Consider the following 17,263-nt stretch of genomic DNA (forward strand, 5'->3'; position numbering starts at 1 on the left):
TTTTGGTTTCCTTAATTGCTGTAACGGTGGCTCTCTTAACAGATTGCGGTGAACGCCAGCGGCATACCCGAGCAGATACAGTCCCTTTCTGTGCAGGACTCCCAGGTATGTTTCTCCGCCAGTCATTTATGTCTAAGATGCTCTGTGAATAGATTTTTAAGAAAAACTAGCACTTGAGAAAGATGGATAATTTCAGGGTAGCGCTTCCAAATCAGGGGCCTGTAAACTCTTTTTGTTTAATAGGCATGGAGAAAAGAATACTGTCACTATTGACCATGACTTTCAGGGCCTCCAACCTTTAAATGATGGGTTCAAGAGCAAGAATTGAATGCTAGACTGCCTCTGAAATTGCTGGTACTGTGTGAAATAAGAGAAGGAAAGAAAATGACTCACCATTCTGTTAGATTCCAGCCATAAAACACTAGTTAATTGATACTTTTCTTCTTTGTTCCTGGTTGGATTTCTGTAACCTGTTTTCCTAATTCTTTTATCATTGAATTTTATGGGCCAATTTATCTCTATAACTTGCCTTATAAAAAAATAATAGTTCAGTGCCTATGAGATGCATTTGTATTAAATGTTACATGACACAAGTTGTGTGCCAAGAGCTGGTTTGGGTGCTAGTGAAGGGTGATGACCTGTCAGTGGACAGCGAGCCAGAGTGCAGGTGCCCATCTGGTTTTGCTGAATAATTAATGGGCAAGCCCTCTGCGCTCAAACTGGTTATACTATCAAGCCTCAATAGCTTTAGCAATCACAAGTTCCCACCCCCCCAAGTCTGCATATTCCATTGGAATTCGTTTCTAGCCTACCTGATCTGTGTTTTATGAATTGGTTGCATACTGAGGAGACAGTGAGATTTCATGGTTGCAGTAAGCAACCATTTCATGTCTGAGGTGAGATATCTAGTCCTTGCCTTTATTTTATAGCTGAGGAAGCAAAGATCTGCAGTGGTTAATTGGCTCACGAAGGTTGCGCTACTGGTTAGCGCAGAGGCAGGGTTCAGTGTAGGTCTTCAGACTATCAGGCAACTCAGTAAAACACCTGGAGATACACTGGAGGGATTGGTTGAACGATGAAAGGCAAGCCAGGCATAATAATAATTCAGAAGGCAAAGAGAGCAAACAGGAAAAGGCATTAGGATAACTAGAGATGTGTAACGTGCTGCAGGTTATGCCTTGTTTTCATATCTACTCTTTTGTTCTCCCAGAAACCTTTTGAGGCAAGTATCTATCCCCATTTTGTAAATGGGAAAGTAGGTTCAGAGAATTACTTGCCCACAGTTACATAGCTGGTCAGTGGCAGAGCCAAGGCTTGACTTGCAATCCCTTATTTTTCTACTCGAACAGGAAGGTCTACTCACGTGCAGGGATTGACAGGAGGAGGGATAGGCTGTGTAGTGGAGGCATCATGACTGGTGATCTGTATTCAAGGAAATAGGCTCGAGGTGAGAAAGGCACAAAAGATAAACAGCGGCCTCGTCTACTGGTTCCACCTTCCTCTGCATCCTGAGGTTTCAGGTGCCCAAACAAATATCCGCGCACCCCCATGGCCCAGTGGGGAGCAGTCCATGGCTCTGGTTGCCAGGTGCCCCATTAGATGGCTGAGCCACCTTCTTTGGACTTACTGTAATTTATACCAGCTGTTTATAGGGCTCATGCTACGGTGAAATACCAGTGGTCACAATTCGACCTCTGCACAGAGGTGACATGTGGCTAAATAAGACCAACACGTGTAAAGATGTAATTTTGAAATTTCCAGAAAGAAAGGGATGTATGAATCAAGGAATGTCATGATTTCATTTGTTTGTTTCCTGAGTTTATGACACTGTGTGCGGTTGTGTTTTTAAAGGGCCTGCCCAACGCTAATGAGGACTTCAGAGAAGGTTCCTGCGCTGTGAACCTGGTTTTAAGATTAAGGTAAGTAATATTGTTGTTCACTTTGCAGTGCTTTTCCTGTAGTACAATATTCCGGTCTCCTTCATTAACTTTTCATAGTGTTAGCATAAAGTAAGACTGCTAACTTCCTGGATTTCCCGGAGCAGCCAGTGTATGCTGTGTTCCCAGGACTAATTGCTCTCTTCTGGTTGCTTACTAAGAAACAGCAAGAAAGCAAAGCACCATCTGAGTGTGTCTGCAGGCGCAATGCACCCTTCATTAAGTTTTCTTTTCCTTGCCTTTTCATTCTCGGGTTTTTCTTTTCCTTTTTTACAATGCGAGATCACAGTAAGGGACTTTTAATGAGTTTCTTTCACACTTCAGCAGCCGGTCTCTGTCAGAAATAAACCATGCTTGTACTACAAGTGGCCTGTTCAGAACATTCTTCAGCGGCAGGTTTGATCAGCCACTGTGGAGAAATGACAGATCTATTTTGAAATGGATACAAATATGGTGCCCGGCAGTAGAGTCCTTGTATCTAGTGTGAATGACAGCTCCTTCTATTTCAAGGATTTTTAAATTTTAAGGTCCATCTTCTTTGTTAAGAATTTGGTGTCTCGGGACAAAGGAAATGTGCTTAAACTTAATTGTAAAGAGCTGAATTTACCAGGTCAATCAGAATACGGGCACATTTTATAAGATGTCTTAACATAAGTTATACGCATTCTCCTTTGACAAACACATAAAGCACATGGCTAATGGGCCATTTTCAGAGCTGTGGCTGTAAAACGCAGGTTCATTGTCAAGGTTTGTTTCCAGCCCTCTGCGTTATCATGGTCTGTCAGGGCAGATTATCGTTGCCATAATCATCCCTTCCTTCTGACGGCCGTTCACAGCCTGCAGCGCATTTCCTCATCCTTACCAGGGGACTCTCACAACAACCCTTGGTGTAATTTAACTCAGAGTTGATTTCCCAAGAAATCAAGAAGTGAAATTACCACCAAGACCGTTTTCCTTATATTTGAAAGTAGCCTTGCTTCGGAGTTATAATTAGTGTATTTTGCGAGCCCTGAATAATGAAATAGCTCATTCCCTTCGTATTTGACTTTGGAGCCAGGTACTCCTGTCATTTATTTTTCACTTGTTCATTTATTCATTCAGCCCACCTGTATTCATGAGAAACCCATGCTGAGCTGGGCTCAGTGTTTGTCATTGAGATGCAGGGGTGAGGAGACTGTGAAGGTCACGGTCTAGTCCACTGAGTGTGTGGTGTTGGAAGTGACCTTTGGAATCCAGTCATCCAGTCTCCTACTTGGTTCATGCAGGAATCGTTTCTTTAGTGTCCCTGCTGGGTATTCACCCAGCCTCTGCACATCCTTCTGCTCACTGTTTTCCCAGGATCACCCCCATGAACATGAAAAGCCTTCATTGTGATAGCTCATCTTCCTCCTGAAGATTCAGCTGACCCTCCTGTTCGGGGCTCTTATGGGCCCAAATTCTGGCCCTCAGAGGAACTGTCGGTCTCTGGATAAAAGCCTCCTGGAGAGTGTGTTAAAATGCATGTTTCAACCCTTCCCTTCAACTATTGTTCTGCACGAGGTACTAGAACAATACGGGACTAATGCATCCCCTCATTTTTCTGAGCCATTTGTATATTTGCAAGGCTTGTTCTTCTATTTTCTCAGGCAAAACAGTGCGTCGAACTTCAGTCATGCTTCTCGTAACATAGTTAGTTCTCTGTCCCCCTCATAATCCTGGATGTTCAACTTTATTGACATTTAGTCCACACCTGCTTTTGTTCCTTTTCCCTCATAGGTCTAGGGCAGTGATGGCGAACCTTTTGAGCTCGGCATGTCAGCATTTTGAAAAACCCTAACTTAACTCTGGTGCCGTGTCACATATAGAATTTTTTTGATATTTGCAACTATAGTAAAACGAAGACTTATATTTTTGATATTTATTTTATATATTTAAATGCCATTTAACAAAGAAAAATCAACCAAAAAAATGAGTTCGTGTGTCACCTCTGATACGTGTGTCATAGGTTCGCCATCACTGGTCTAGGGGGTGGTTTTCCTGAGTTTGTGGCTTATTTCACTACTCCTACAGGATGCTCTATGAAGAAATAAGTAATGAAACTGTGTGTATGGAATCTACCTATTATATATACACACAAACACCTTTTTTTGAAATCACAAGGAACATTAACATTAAAGGTTCTAAGAAAAGTCTTGTAGGAAAGGAATTTTTTTAACTCTAAAGCCTATTTGACCTCAATTCTTTTCATGGAATTGTTTTCCAGTTTAACATTGTCCCTTTTAAATGTGGCACTTGTATTTACATACAGGCCTCATGATGTGGTCTGAGCAGGCTGAATACAGTAGTAAGATCATGTGATTTTTTTGCAAATCACAAGCTATATTTTTCCTAAACAGGCCAAGTTTCCATTGCCTTTTGAAATATCCATGTACCTTGGCAAATTAGCATGACCTAAAACTCAGATTAAACCTGATTTTGATTTTTTCATTTGAAGGTCTATCAAGCCTAATTCTGAACTGCAGCATGTGTTTTAACATTCTCTGTCTTAACATTACCACTATAATAATGAATCTGTTGGTTTTGATTCATTGCTAGCCCACCATACATTTCACTCTTGATTGTCAATGTGTCATATTAGTTACAGTGTTTGGTTTATCATATTGGCAAGTGATGATATCCAGTCTTTGACATCTTTATCCAAAACACTGATTAGTTCAGTAGTTCAAATAGGAGAGAGCCTCTGGCATCTGTTAGAAACTGCTCACTGTATTAAGTGACTTTCAATAATTGCCTAGTATTTTATGATATAGTTGCTCAACCAGAACCAAATCCTATTGACTCCCCGGCCTTTTAGTGAATGTTAACTATTCAGGAGGCTGTCATAAAATGATCCATTGGAAGTGTTGCTGAAATTAAGACATGCTATAACTATGGTATTTTCCTGAATCTAAATACCTAGAGACATCTTCACAATATGGGAATGATTTTTTTAAAATATATTTTATTGATTTTTTTACAGAGAGGAAGGGAGAGGGATAGAGAGTTAGAAACATCGATGAGAGAGAAACATCGATCAGCTGCCTCCTGCACACCCCCCACTGGGGATGTGCCCACAGCCAAGGTACATGCCCTTGACCGGAATCGAACCTGGGACCCCTCAGTCTGCAGGCCAATGCTCCATCCACTGAGCCAAATCGGTCAGGGCTGGGAATGATTTTTATTATAACTTATTTTCAGCGAACATTTGTGTACAGTTGTTTGTACACATCTCCCCCCTATAGTTTTACAAGGTCTCTTTCTTTAAATTAGTGTTGTTGTTTTTTTATATTTGAGAACTTATGACTCTCTCAGAATATACTGTTAGACCCCTCAAAGGGCAATCCTTGTATTTTAACTTGAGAAATAGCCTTTGAAAGTGAAAGGTTAAATGCTATTAAGTTTTTATGATCACTCTGTGCTGATAGTGTAAACAGCACATACATTTATTCTTTCTATAAATGTTTATTGAGCACCTACTATGTATACGGTGCTATTGTAGGTGCTGTAATACAATGAGACGGGGGGTGGGGTAACAATATTTCTTGCCCTCCAAAAGCTTACATTTTGAAGGTGGGGAGAAGAACAATTCAAATATTTATATTCTATGTTATGATATATAAATTCTCTGAAGATAGAAAGCATAGGGAGTGCTCTTCTATATCGAGGAAGGCATAGGGGTTTTCTACTGCTGTGTAACCAGTTACCACAAACTTAGTGGCTTAAAACAATACCCATTTACTATCTCTCGGTTTCTTTAGGTCAGAAGTCTGGGCACAGCTGAGACAGTTTCTCCGCTGTGTCTCACAAGGCTGTAATTCAGGCTTGCTTGGAGCTCAAGGTCTTCCAAGCTCCTCTGGGTGTTGTCAGAATTCAGTTCCTTGCAGTTGTGGACTGAAGTCCTCACTCCTTCAGACCACCTCATTCCACAGGTAGTTCACACCGTGACCTGTCTTTTTTTCAAGGGCAGCAAGAGACCCTCTCCCTTCTCCTCTAAGGGCTCAGTCCCCCTGTTAAAGGTTGAAGCCCGTTCTATCTAGGACAGTGATGGCGAACCTTTTGAGCTCGGCGTGTCAACATTTTGAAAAACCTAACTTAACTCTGGTGCCATGTCACTTAGAGAAATTTTTTGATATTTGCAACCATAGTAAAACAAAGACTTATATTTTTGATATTTATTTTATACTAGAGGCCCAATGCACAAAGATTTGTGCAAGAATAGGCCTTCCTTCCCCTAGCTGCCAGGACCGCCTTCGCTCCAGCCCTGAGCCGCCTCTCTGCCTTCGCTTTGGCCAGAGCCGCCTTCCATCTCTCACCTTGTCGCATCAATTTGCATAGTCCCTCCTTATTGGCTGTGGGCGCCGCCATCTTTATCATGAAGTGACAGTTAATTTGCATATTACTCTTTTATTAGATAGGATATTTAAGTGCCATTTAACAAAGAAAAATCAACCAAAAAAATAAGTTCGCGTGTCACCTCTGACACATGTGTCATAGGTTCGCCATCACTGATCTAGGACAATCTCCCTTTTGAGTAAGTCAGAATCAGCCAATTTGGAACTTTTAATTACATCTGCAAGATCCCTTCACCTTTCCCACATAACATAACTTAATGGTGGAATGGCAGCACATCGTATCTAAAGACCCCACTCCCACTCAGGGGAGAGGGTTATGCAGGACATGTTCACCTGGGCCATCCTAAAATTCTGCCTTCCACAGAAGGGTGCTCTGAATACAGTGACATTTGAGCAGACCACTGATGGAACTGGGGATTCAAGCAATAAGGTTGTTTGGAGGAAAAGAGTTCTATACAGAGCAAACAGTGATTGCAAAGGTTCTGAGTGGGGAGCATGTTAGTACAGTTATAAACCAGGCAGGGCCCCAGAGGGACAGAGTGGTAGGGGTGAGGTCAGGGAGCTGGCAGGGGCTGAGTTATGCAGCACTGGGAAGCCTGTGGTGAAGACTTTGGATTTCTCTGTTAGTGGGTGGGAACCATTGGAGGTTTGTGAGCAGGAGAGTGATATGTGAGTTAAATTTTAAAATGAGCACTGTGGTTGCTTTATGGAGAGACCCTTTAGGGTGGGAGCAGGGAGCGGTGATGTGACCCGGACCAGGGTGGGGAGTAATGGAGGTGGTACGAATTATTGAACTCTGGTTAGAGGAGTGAGAACTCAGAGATTACTCAAGGTTTGGGCTTGAAAATATGGGTGTATGGAGTTGCTGTTTCCTGAGTTGGGGTTGCAGGTTGGGGTAGAATCAAGAGTTCAGGTTCAGATATGGTAAATTTGGGCTGTCTAGTGGATATGTGTGTGATGATATAGGTTGCATGAGTCTAGATTTCAAAGGAAATAGATATCTAGGCTAGAGGTATACATTCGAGAACTGTTGGTACATGCGGTATTTCATTTAAAGCTATGGAAATTATATGCGCTCACCTAAAGGAGTGATGAGGGTAAAGAAGACAGTGATCTGGTGTACTCTCAGGCGGTGCATGGATGAGGAACAATCAATTGATTGGCAAGGAGAGGCTGATGAAGCGAAGGAGAGCACAGTGGTTCTGTAAGCGGGGAGCCTCTCAAAAAAAATAGAGGAGTGAAAGCTGCATCTATTAATAGATCAAGTAGAATGGGAACTGATAATTCACCATTGTATCTGGCAAAATGTAGCACATTCTTGACCTTGGCAAGAGTTGTTTCATTGGAGCGATAGGGACAAAGGCCTGATTGAACTGGGTTCAAGACAGAGTAGCAGAGAGAACATGAGGCAATAAGGATAGATAACTTGTTAGTACATCTAACTCTAGCTAGGAAATTGCTATATACAGGGGACTAATGAAATGGGTGGTAGCTCAATGAGAATGTAAGCTGAAGGGAGGTTTTTGTTTGTTTGTTTTTTGAAAAAGCGTTGCTTTATAGGTTAATGGGAATGATCCAATAGAGAAGGAAAAGTGGAATGAGAGAGAAGCTATGGTAAGACTGATGTCCTCATGTGGGTGGGAAGGATGACTCCTAGGTGTGCCGTAGACGTCAGACTTAGGAGCATGGAAAGGTCCCTGTTGGACGGTGCAGCCACCACAGGGGAGGCAGGCAGAGGTGCAAGGAGCTGGGTGGATTTGGGTAGTGACATGTGGAAGTCCTCTTCTGTTGTTTGTATTTTGTAGTAAATAAGGCCATTATTTGAGAGGGAGGAAGGAAACAATGGTCCAGGTTGGAGAAATGGGGAGGTAGCTGGGGAGGTGAGCCGGAGAGTGACGTTCCCACGGCAGTGTGGTTTGATGAACATGCTGCACCAGGGATCACTTGAGTGCAGTGATTGTGAATTTAAGGACATTATCCTGAGGTCTCAACATAAATGTGTGTGTGACTGATTGTAGTTGAAACAGAAACAACATTTAAAACATTTACAGAGACAGTGGAATACCATGTGGCTATAAAGAAAGAAGGAATTCTTACCCTTTGCAACAGCGTGGAGGGACCTGGAGTTATTGTGCTAAGCGAAATAAGCCAGTCAGAGAAAGACAATATCACATGATCTCACTTATATGTGGAATCTAAGGAACAAAATAAACCAATGAACAAAATAGGTCCAGAGGTATGGATGCATGGAACAGACCAGCAGACCTCAGAGGGGGAGACGGGAAGGGATTAACCAAACAATTCAGATGCATATATGCATAACCAATGGACACAGACAATAGTGCGGGAAAGGCCTGGGGTAAAGCAGGGGCTAGGGTGGATGGGGGCAAAGAGGGGAAGAAATGGGGACATCTGTAATACTGTCAACAATATAAATACATACATACGTATATACATACATACATACATAAAGGTTTCTGTGAGCACACCCACAGGCCCCAGATTTACAATCACTGTTTAAATCATATAGAAATGTGGGTTATAGAATTGTTCTCAGTAATCTCTTGTGTGCAGGGTGGCAGTATCCTGCCCTCTTCTCTCACCACCAGCGCCCACTCATAAGTCCAAGTTCCTTCTCTTAGAACCTGCAAAGTTACATGCTCATTGAGGATCAGAAACCTGCTGTCCAGTGTTGGCCTGTGCCATACAATTTCTCCATGCTCCATTCCCCATGTGAAATTTACTCTGGACCGCTTGTTCCACCTCTGGGCCCAAAAAAGCTGTCTCCTTCGCCCGTCTGCGTGAGACGGAGCTGAGAGGTTGTTCTGGCCCAGTGTTGGTCAGATTTTAGAAACTCCATGCCCCCTGTTGTACCCTTCTCATTCCTTTTCATCTCCACATCAAGATTCTGAGATACGTGTATACATATATATATAAATGAACACACACACAACACATTTACCCTCCCTCTGTCTTTGCAAATCGCTGTTCTAGGGAATGCGTGGCTCTCTGGTATTGGGAAACAGTGCACTTGCCTTTATTATCCCCTGAGGTCATGAGGGCGAGACATTAATATGTGTGATGCTCCACAGGCTAGTGGATAGAGACTTGAGATCAAGCCAGCCTTTCATCAGTTCTTAACTAACGCTGTAAGGGTGGCTGTCCTCTCCACCTCTTGGAAAGGTCATTCTGACTCTCGACATAGCATTTTACACACCTACCTGCTAGGAATGTGCCCCCACCCCCGCCTCAGTCTCCCAGGTTGCCAGGTAAACCTCACCTTCATTCTGTAAGTAGGACACTGGGAAATATTTCACTTTTCAAAATGTCAGATTCTACAAGAAATGACTGAGAGATAGTAGCTAAAAGTAGCATATTTCTTCATTTTTCCATTCACTTCTGGTGATCATAGGCAAAAGACTGAGGAGGCAAAAGCTAATTCTTTCCTTGAAAAAAATATTATACTGCTTTAACTTGCTTTTAAAACTGACCTGTTATATCTGAGGTTGGAGAGAAAAGATTAGACCGTAGGTCTCAAAGTTAAATGCTGGATGGAGATAGCTCAAACTTAGATTTTTCTTTTATGTACTTTCCTGCAAATGTTCTTTTGTCCATTGTGCATATGGTAATGCCATCTATATTATTTTTTTTTAAAGGCTGAGTATCATAAAGTTAGGTACAAGGTAAGGAAATCCTCTTTAACATACCTCAGGAGGAAATTACCAAGTGGGCCACCTCAGAATTTATATACTGTCAGTAGAGGGCAGTACAATTTCTGGTTTGAGCTAAACATTGTACCAATATTTTGCCATTAGTACATTTTTTTCATAAAACAGAATAGATATGTCTTTGACATAAAAGGTGTTTTTTAGAATCAGGCTCAGTGATTTGGAAACATGATGAACTTAGTTAAATTGTTAATTCCTTTGTGGTGGATGCCGTTCATACTTGGACAGCTCAGTCATGTGGATTGCAGTTACATTTTGCTGAAGGCAACCATGCCAGTTGTTGTCATGCATAGATGTTTTGTTGGCCTGGGGTCTTTCACTGGCTCATCAATTTGCTCATAATGAACTTATCTTTTTATTAGGTAGCACTGTCATTAGACCTTGATGGGCCAGTGAAAGACCCCAGGCCAACAAAACAGCTTTCCTGCTTAAAGGGAAAAATGATCTTTAGAATACGATACCTATTTTAACATTAATCCTTCAACATGACAGTATCACCTAATTTGACTTAATAAATTATAATTTCATAAAAAAAGTTGAATTTGCTAAAAACAATATTGATTATTGTTTTAACATCAGTATGCCTGACTTCCAATTCCATATCACTGTCATTCAGGAGGGGTTATAATTCTTAATTTTTTCTCTAGCCTGTGAAATAAGGTTAATTGCATATTCTTACTAGTCTAGTCAAGTGTTTTGAGGGCTTGATTACTTTTAAGTAGTATAGGCATAGTGTCCAGTCGTGGCAATGCTTTCAAGTACATGTTGGTTTTTTACCCCAGCAAACTACATATTTATGGCTTTTTTTGTGCAAGGCTTTGTTGAAAATCCGAAGATGAATAAGACAGGGTTTTTGTGCTCAAAGAGCTTACCGTGTAGGCGGAGAGATGAGACGCTGCACAAATGGCTCCAGCAGAAGGTAGAAAGTGGTAAATGCAATAAGAAGACAGATGAAAAGAAGAGCTATGGGTAGTTAAAGGAAGGTGAGAGCCCTTTTCCCAGAATACTACCTTTGGGTTACTTGTTCCCATAGTAACCAGCGTTTGTTTTTTTCACCATCCAGATTTTGAGAAGAGTAATGGTTAGGTTGAATCCAGGGGCGGCAGTGTCAGGCCTTCCCAGGCTTAAATTATTTCTGAGAAGACCATGTTTGTTTTCCTGGAGTGGAATGTGTTATCATATAGGCAACACATTACTAGAAATCCAGTTCTTTAATATGAAAAATATTTGGCATTTCACTGAATTTTTTAAATGTTCTGTCTTGGTCAATTTCCATTTCTTTGAGGATTGAAGTCCTCATTGGCCTCATTGTCAGCGAGACCATCTCAAAGTTGACGTTCCTGCTTGGTACCAGGCACTGTGATGAGCACTGTGTGCGCTTCTGTTGTTTAATCATCCTAAAACTTCCACAGCATCAGTACTGCTACTAACATCTCATGGCTGAGGAGACCACGGTGTGAAGTCACGGCAGTCATTTGTCCAGTGCCGTACAGCTCAGACGGAGCAAAGACGGGTCTTGAACTCAGGTCTGTTTAATACGCCTACACTGGTCCAGGCTCTTTTCCCCTTGACCCTGCGGCCGTGCTCTGTCAGTTCTGTTTTGAATGCAGTAAGAAACTCATGTACTTTTAGGATTGATACATGTTCCTGTCTTTTCATTCACGTTTCACAGGAATGTTCTTTGAAAAGTGTTTCCTGATAAACTCATCATTAGATATTCTGCCAGGAATACCTGAAAATATTTTAGGGGAGATGCTAAGGATGATGAGGCAACAAGCAGTAGTGTTTCATAATTTTGAAAGCACTGACACATCACTTGCCCAATTTAATTTTCGTTTCACCCTGTGTTTGTTGCCCACAGTTTACAAGAAAGATTGGAAATGTTAAGTCACTTTTCAGAGCTAGAACACCCAGGCTGGAGACTCGATCTTCTGATGTTGATTTAGTGTTGTTGATGGTATGGTTCAGGGAGATAGTGTAAGTACAGATGACATGGAGTAGTATAGGGTTATGGGCCTTTTGCACATACAAATTATTTCTGCTGGTAAGCATGCTAAAGGAAGGCAGATTTATATTCAGAAAAGAACATGGTAATGTCAGGGAAGCAAAACAGAAGAATTAAAAACCATTCATTGTGAGATGTCATTTTTGTTCTGACAATGGAGCAGGAAGATGTTTGTGAATACAGATATCTTCAGCAATAGGGAATGTTAGAGTTTTTAAATTTTTAAGCAATATATGGTGATCTTAGAACAGTGGTTCTCAACCTTCCTAATGCCGCGACCCTTTAATACAGTTCCTCATGTTGTGGTGACCCCCAATTTCATTGTTACAAATTGAACATAATTAAAGCATAGTGATTAATCACAAAAACAATATGTAATTATATATGTATTTTCCGATGTTCTTAGGCAACCCCTGTGAAAGGGTCATTTGATCCCCCAAAGGGGTCGCGAGACCCACAGGTTGAGAACCACTGTCTTAGAATTTTAGAAAAGCAAAATAAATTAAAAGAAAAATAAGAACAAGAAATCAAATCCTTCTTAACCCCACTACCCAAAGATACATCATAATTAGCCTCTGGATAAATATTATTCTAGTCTTTTTACTACACTTATGTTATTGCATAGTTTAGATTTTTAAAATGTTATTATGTGCCCTGGCCAGATAGCTCAGCTGGTTAGAGCATTGTCCCGATACACCAAGGCTGCGGGTAGGATCCCCAGACAGGGCACATACAAGAATCAACCAATGAAGGCATCAGGAAGTGGAACAACAAAATCGATGTTTGTCCCTCCCTCCCCTCTTCCTCCCTGCCTCCCTCCCTTCCCCTTTCCCTTTCCCTCAGTCTAAAAACCAGTTAAATAAAATGATTGTGTAAATATTTATTTTTTATTAAACACAGTGTTTTATAAGCTTTATTTGATAATGTCTTTGATATCTTTTCATATCAATGAGGATAAATAAATCTACACAATCCTTTTAAGTGGCAGCCTTATATTTTGACTGAATATGCCAAAACATATTACTTAAAAAGTGTTACTTGATACTAACAGAGGTCCCAGTTTTTAAGTATAGCAACATGTACTAGTAAAAGCTTTTATGTGCAATAATGATGGTTGAAAACTGCCCTGTAGAAAAAGCCCTTTTAACACTGAATTTTGACTGTGGTGAAATGCTCAGACCTTGAGCAGCCTGGAGGTACATGCCTAAGCCCAGCATCAAAGCACCTGGGGATTATACGGGCCACTTGTGACTCTCGGGTAGGCAGAGGATGTCACTGTCCAGGTAGCATGAGACCCCTCTTCCTCGCCCTGCGTTAGGGCTGAGTTCTTAGAGCAGCATTTCAATGAAGGCACCGCACTGAAGCCGCCAACATGAATTATTATGGAGTGTCACCTGCATATATTTAGGGTCAATTTGCATATTATCCTTAAGAGATTACCACACACCATGAACACAAACATAGGGTTCCATTTGTCAGTGTTCTTTGGGGTTCTTCCTTCTAGTGCATATTCTTCCAGAAATCCTCCCTGGCTGCTTCCTGGGCTTAGAGAAAGTGTCAGGTAACACATAACAGTTGGCGAAATGAGAGATTGTCTTTGCAAACATGTCAAACTCGCCGCCGGCGGGCCACACATTTGACATGCTTGTAGCCTTATGCAATGCCTAGCATGGGACAGACCCTTAATAAATGCATGTTACCCAAGTGCCAACTGATGGATTCTTAACTAGAGGCATGTTTCACAAACTTTTAGTATCAAGATACTTCACAGGACCTTTATTTGTGTGCAGCTCTTTATTTTTGATGTAGTAGAAATGTGTACAAAAATGTGTACAGGAAATATTCACTAGATTTCCTCTATGATAATTCTCAACTAAGATAGTACTTTGGATATAATATCTATATCTTATTTTTTAAAACATGTGGACTCCAAGCTGTAAGAATTATGGTGGCAGTGATGTAAAAAGTTATATTGACCAATGATCCCTACAATGTTCTCTGCCCTTCCTACACACCCAGCTGGGAATACTTCTCCTAGGGCAGTGGTCGGCAAACTGCAGCTCGCGAGCCACATGCGGCTCTTTGGCCCCTTGAGTGTGGCTCTTCCACAAAATACCACGTGCGGGCGAGCATGTACAGTGCGATTGAAACTTCGTGGCCCATGCGCAGAAGTCGGTATTTTGTGAAAGAGCCACACTCAAGGGTCCAAAGAGCCGCATGTGGCTCGCGAGCCGCAGTTTGCCCACCACTGTCCCAGAGTATCCATTGGTTGTACCTGCCTCGGAGTCTCAGGACCAGGTCACAACATGCAGATTTTGAAATGCCGGTGTGATATGTTTTTTCCTCTAGACCCCTCCCTGGTAGGAGTTTCCTTAATACTTTCTTAAAAAGTCTCTTGACTCCTTAGGCTGTTTAGAGGTGGAAGCTGGCCTGCCCCTGGCGAGCTTACCCATAACTGCAGCTCTGAGATGAGCTGTTATCTAACCTCAGAGAACTGCAGTGAATTGTGCCATGTCACATGACCAGTTGTCACATGACCAGTCACTGTCCATGCCGGGAACAGCACCCCAGTATCCACTCACCCAGGAGTAGCCTCCTTGCTCTCCTCTCTCTCATTATAAGCTCCCCCGTGCTCTGGCTGGCTGCTTTTACTTGCTGGACTAATTGTAAGGTCCCATCTCTGGAACTTTAACATCTTCCCTGAACTCTTCTTTCTCATGAGATTTTTAATGTCATTGCACAGATAGACATGAAGAGGAAATGTCTTGAAAGTAGCAGACACCATAAAAAGCTTTGGTGGCATTTAAGTCAATGTTAATTGCGTGCGACCTTGGTTGTCGATAGCCTGAAATCTTCACAGATGCCGGAGTGGTTCAGGTTCTCCTCTCTGACAGTGCGGAGGCTGTCTCCCTTCCCCTTGTTTATATTCTACACTTCCTGGCTGCCGCTGAGGTAACCTGCCGCTCTTAGCATTCTAAAAACTCTCCGCTCTGGTTTTATTGGGGAAGGTTGTCTCTTAGGACGTGTCCTCTTGATCAGAGCTGAATAATTCCGAGGACTGTTTGCACAGCTATTTCAGTTCTCAGTTACCATGTCCCTGGAGATAATGAGTGGTAAGATTCCTCTCTCGGAATGTTGAAGGTAACGAGCAGCTTTCAGTTTGGGGGCTTTCTTTGCATTAACTTTTCTTTCCCCATTGAAACCAGACTTCTTGGAATATACGTTCAACTTTTTATTTTGCAATTCCCAGAGTTCTAGAAAACTTTGTTCTTCTACAGTTGCTAACTGGTGGTATAGTGGGAAATCTCTGCCGCTCAATGAGCTTCATTGGTCTGTCTTTGTATTAGTTTTCTATCTCTGCCATAAGAGATTACCACACACCAAGAGGCTTAAAACAGCACGTATTATCCCACGGTTCTGCCAGGCCGAAGTCTAACCCGGGTCTCAGTGGGCTGTGTCCCTTTCAGGAGGCTCTAGAGGAGAAGCCGTTTCCTGGACTTTTGTTTTAAGACTTGTTTTTGTTTCTTTTTTTAGAGCAGTTTTATGTTTACATCAAAATTGAGAGGAAGGTATAGAGACTTCTCATGGTCAGGGCACATGCCTGGGTTGCGGGCTTGATCCCCAGTAGGGGGCATGCAGGAGGCAGCAGATTGATGTTCTCATCTCTGTTTCTCTCTCTCTCTTCCTCTCACTTCCTCTCTCTGAAGTCAATAAAAAGATTTTTTAAAAGAGTAGCCAAACTGTCTTCCAAAATGGCTGTACCATTTTGTGTTCCACCAGCAATGAATGAGCATCCTGTTGCTTCACATTCTCATCAGCATTTGTTGGTGGTGGTATCATTGCCAATGTTCTAGATTTTGGCCCTTCTAATAGGTGTGTAATGGTATGTCATTGTTGCTTTAATTTGCATTTCCCTGATGACATAGGATGTTCCACATCTTCTCACATGCTTGTTTGCCATCTGTATACCTTCTTTGGTGAGGTGTCTATTAAAGTATTTGGCCCAGTGCTCACTTCAGCAGCACATATACTAAAACTAGAGGCCTGGTGCATGAAATTTGTGCACAGGTATGGTCCCTAGGGCTGGCCTGCAATCAGGGCCATCTTCCCAGGCTACCCCACTCCCTGCTGCCACCCACCCCCAGTTCCCTGTTCACCATCCAGTGATCGGAGCCTGATGGCCAGCAGGGAGGGACTGAGAGGTCGGCTGTTCCCACCCACTCACCAGCCCCACCCCCGCCGTGGGTCGCCCTCTGTGTGTGGGATGACCAGTGGGGCAGGGGCCTTGGTCTCATGCCACCCACATCCCCTGCCACCCACCCCCAGTTCCCCATTTGCCATCAGGCGATGGGAGCCTGCTGGCCAGGAAAAGGGACCAAGAGGTGGTTAGTGCACCTCTTAGTGACTGGTTGAGTGGTTGTTTTGGCCATTCCGCTGTTAGGGTCAATTTGCATATTACCCTTTTATTATATAGAATTGGAACAATACAGAGAAGATTGCATGGCCCCTTTTCAAGGATGACACGCAAATGCATGAAGCGTTCCATATTTTTAAAAAATAAATTAAAAACATAAAGTATTTGGCCCAGTTTTCTTTTTCTTTGTTTTCTTATCATTGTGTTTCAAGATCAGAAACTCAATGTATGTTTTGGACCATTGTCCTTTATCATATGTCTTTTGCAAATGATTTAGTGAAGTCTAGGTTATCAATTATTTCTTTCGTGGGTTGTGCCTTTGGTATTCTATCTGAAAAGGCATCATTGTACCCAAGGCCCTCTATGTTTTCTCCTAGCAGTTTTATAGTTTTGAATTTTATACTTAGGCCTATAATCCATTTTGAGGTAACTTTTATGAAGGATGTAAGGTCTGTGTTCCTTTGCATGTGTATATCCTGTTGTTCAAGTACCATAGTTGCTTCATTCTGTTGTCTTTGCTCCGTTGTCAAAGATCAGTGGACTATATTCATAGAGCATATTTTTGGGTTCTTTGTTCTATTCCATCTGTTTCACTAATACCACACTGTCTTGATTCTTGCAGCTTTATAATAAGCCTTAAAGTTGGGTAGTGACAGTCCTTCAACTTTGTTCTTCTCCTTTAATATTTTATTGACTATTCTGGGTCTTTTGCTTCTCCATATAAATGTTAGAGTAAGTTTGTTGATATCCACAAAATAACTTGCTGGGATTTTGATCAGAATTGTATTGAATCTAGTTGAGAAGAACTG

General features: G+C 42.0%; 1 protein-coding gene and 1 pseudogene across 1 annotated transcript in view; both read left to right on the top strand.

Annotated features, from left to right (window-relative positions):
* The window catches only part of STK39 (serine/threonine kinase 39), a 300,980-nt gene that overhangs the window by 176,577 nt on the left and 107,140 nt on the right, over window positions 1–17,263 (top strand). Inside the window, exons 13-14 of the mRNA XM_059704214.1 lie at window positions 43–105; window positions 1,852–1,919. Coding sequence (XP_059560197.1) covers window positions 43–105; window positions 1,852–1,919 — 131 coding nt within the window. The remainder of the gene's footprint in view (window positions 1–42; window positions 106–1,851; window positions 1,920–17,263) is intronic.
* LOC132238922 (U6 spliceosomal RNA) lies at window positions 16,493–16,592 on the top strand (annotated as a pseudogene).

Source organism: Myotis daubentonii, chromosome 7 (assembly GCF_963259705.1).
Source record: "Myotis daubentonii chromosome 7, mMyoDau2.1, whole genome shotgun sequence".
Lineage (NCBI taxonomy): Eukaryota > Metazoa > Chordata > Mammalia > Chiroptera > Vespertilionidae > Myotis > Myotis daubentonii.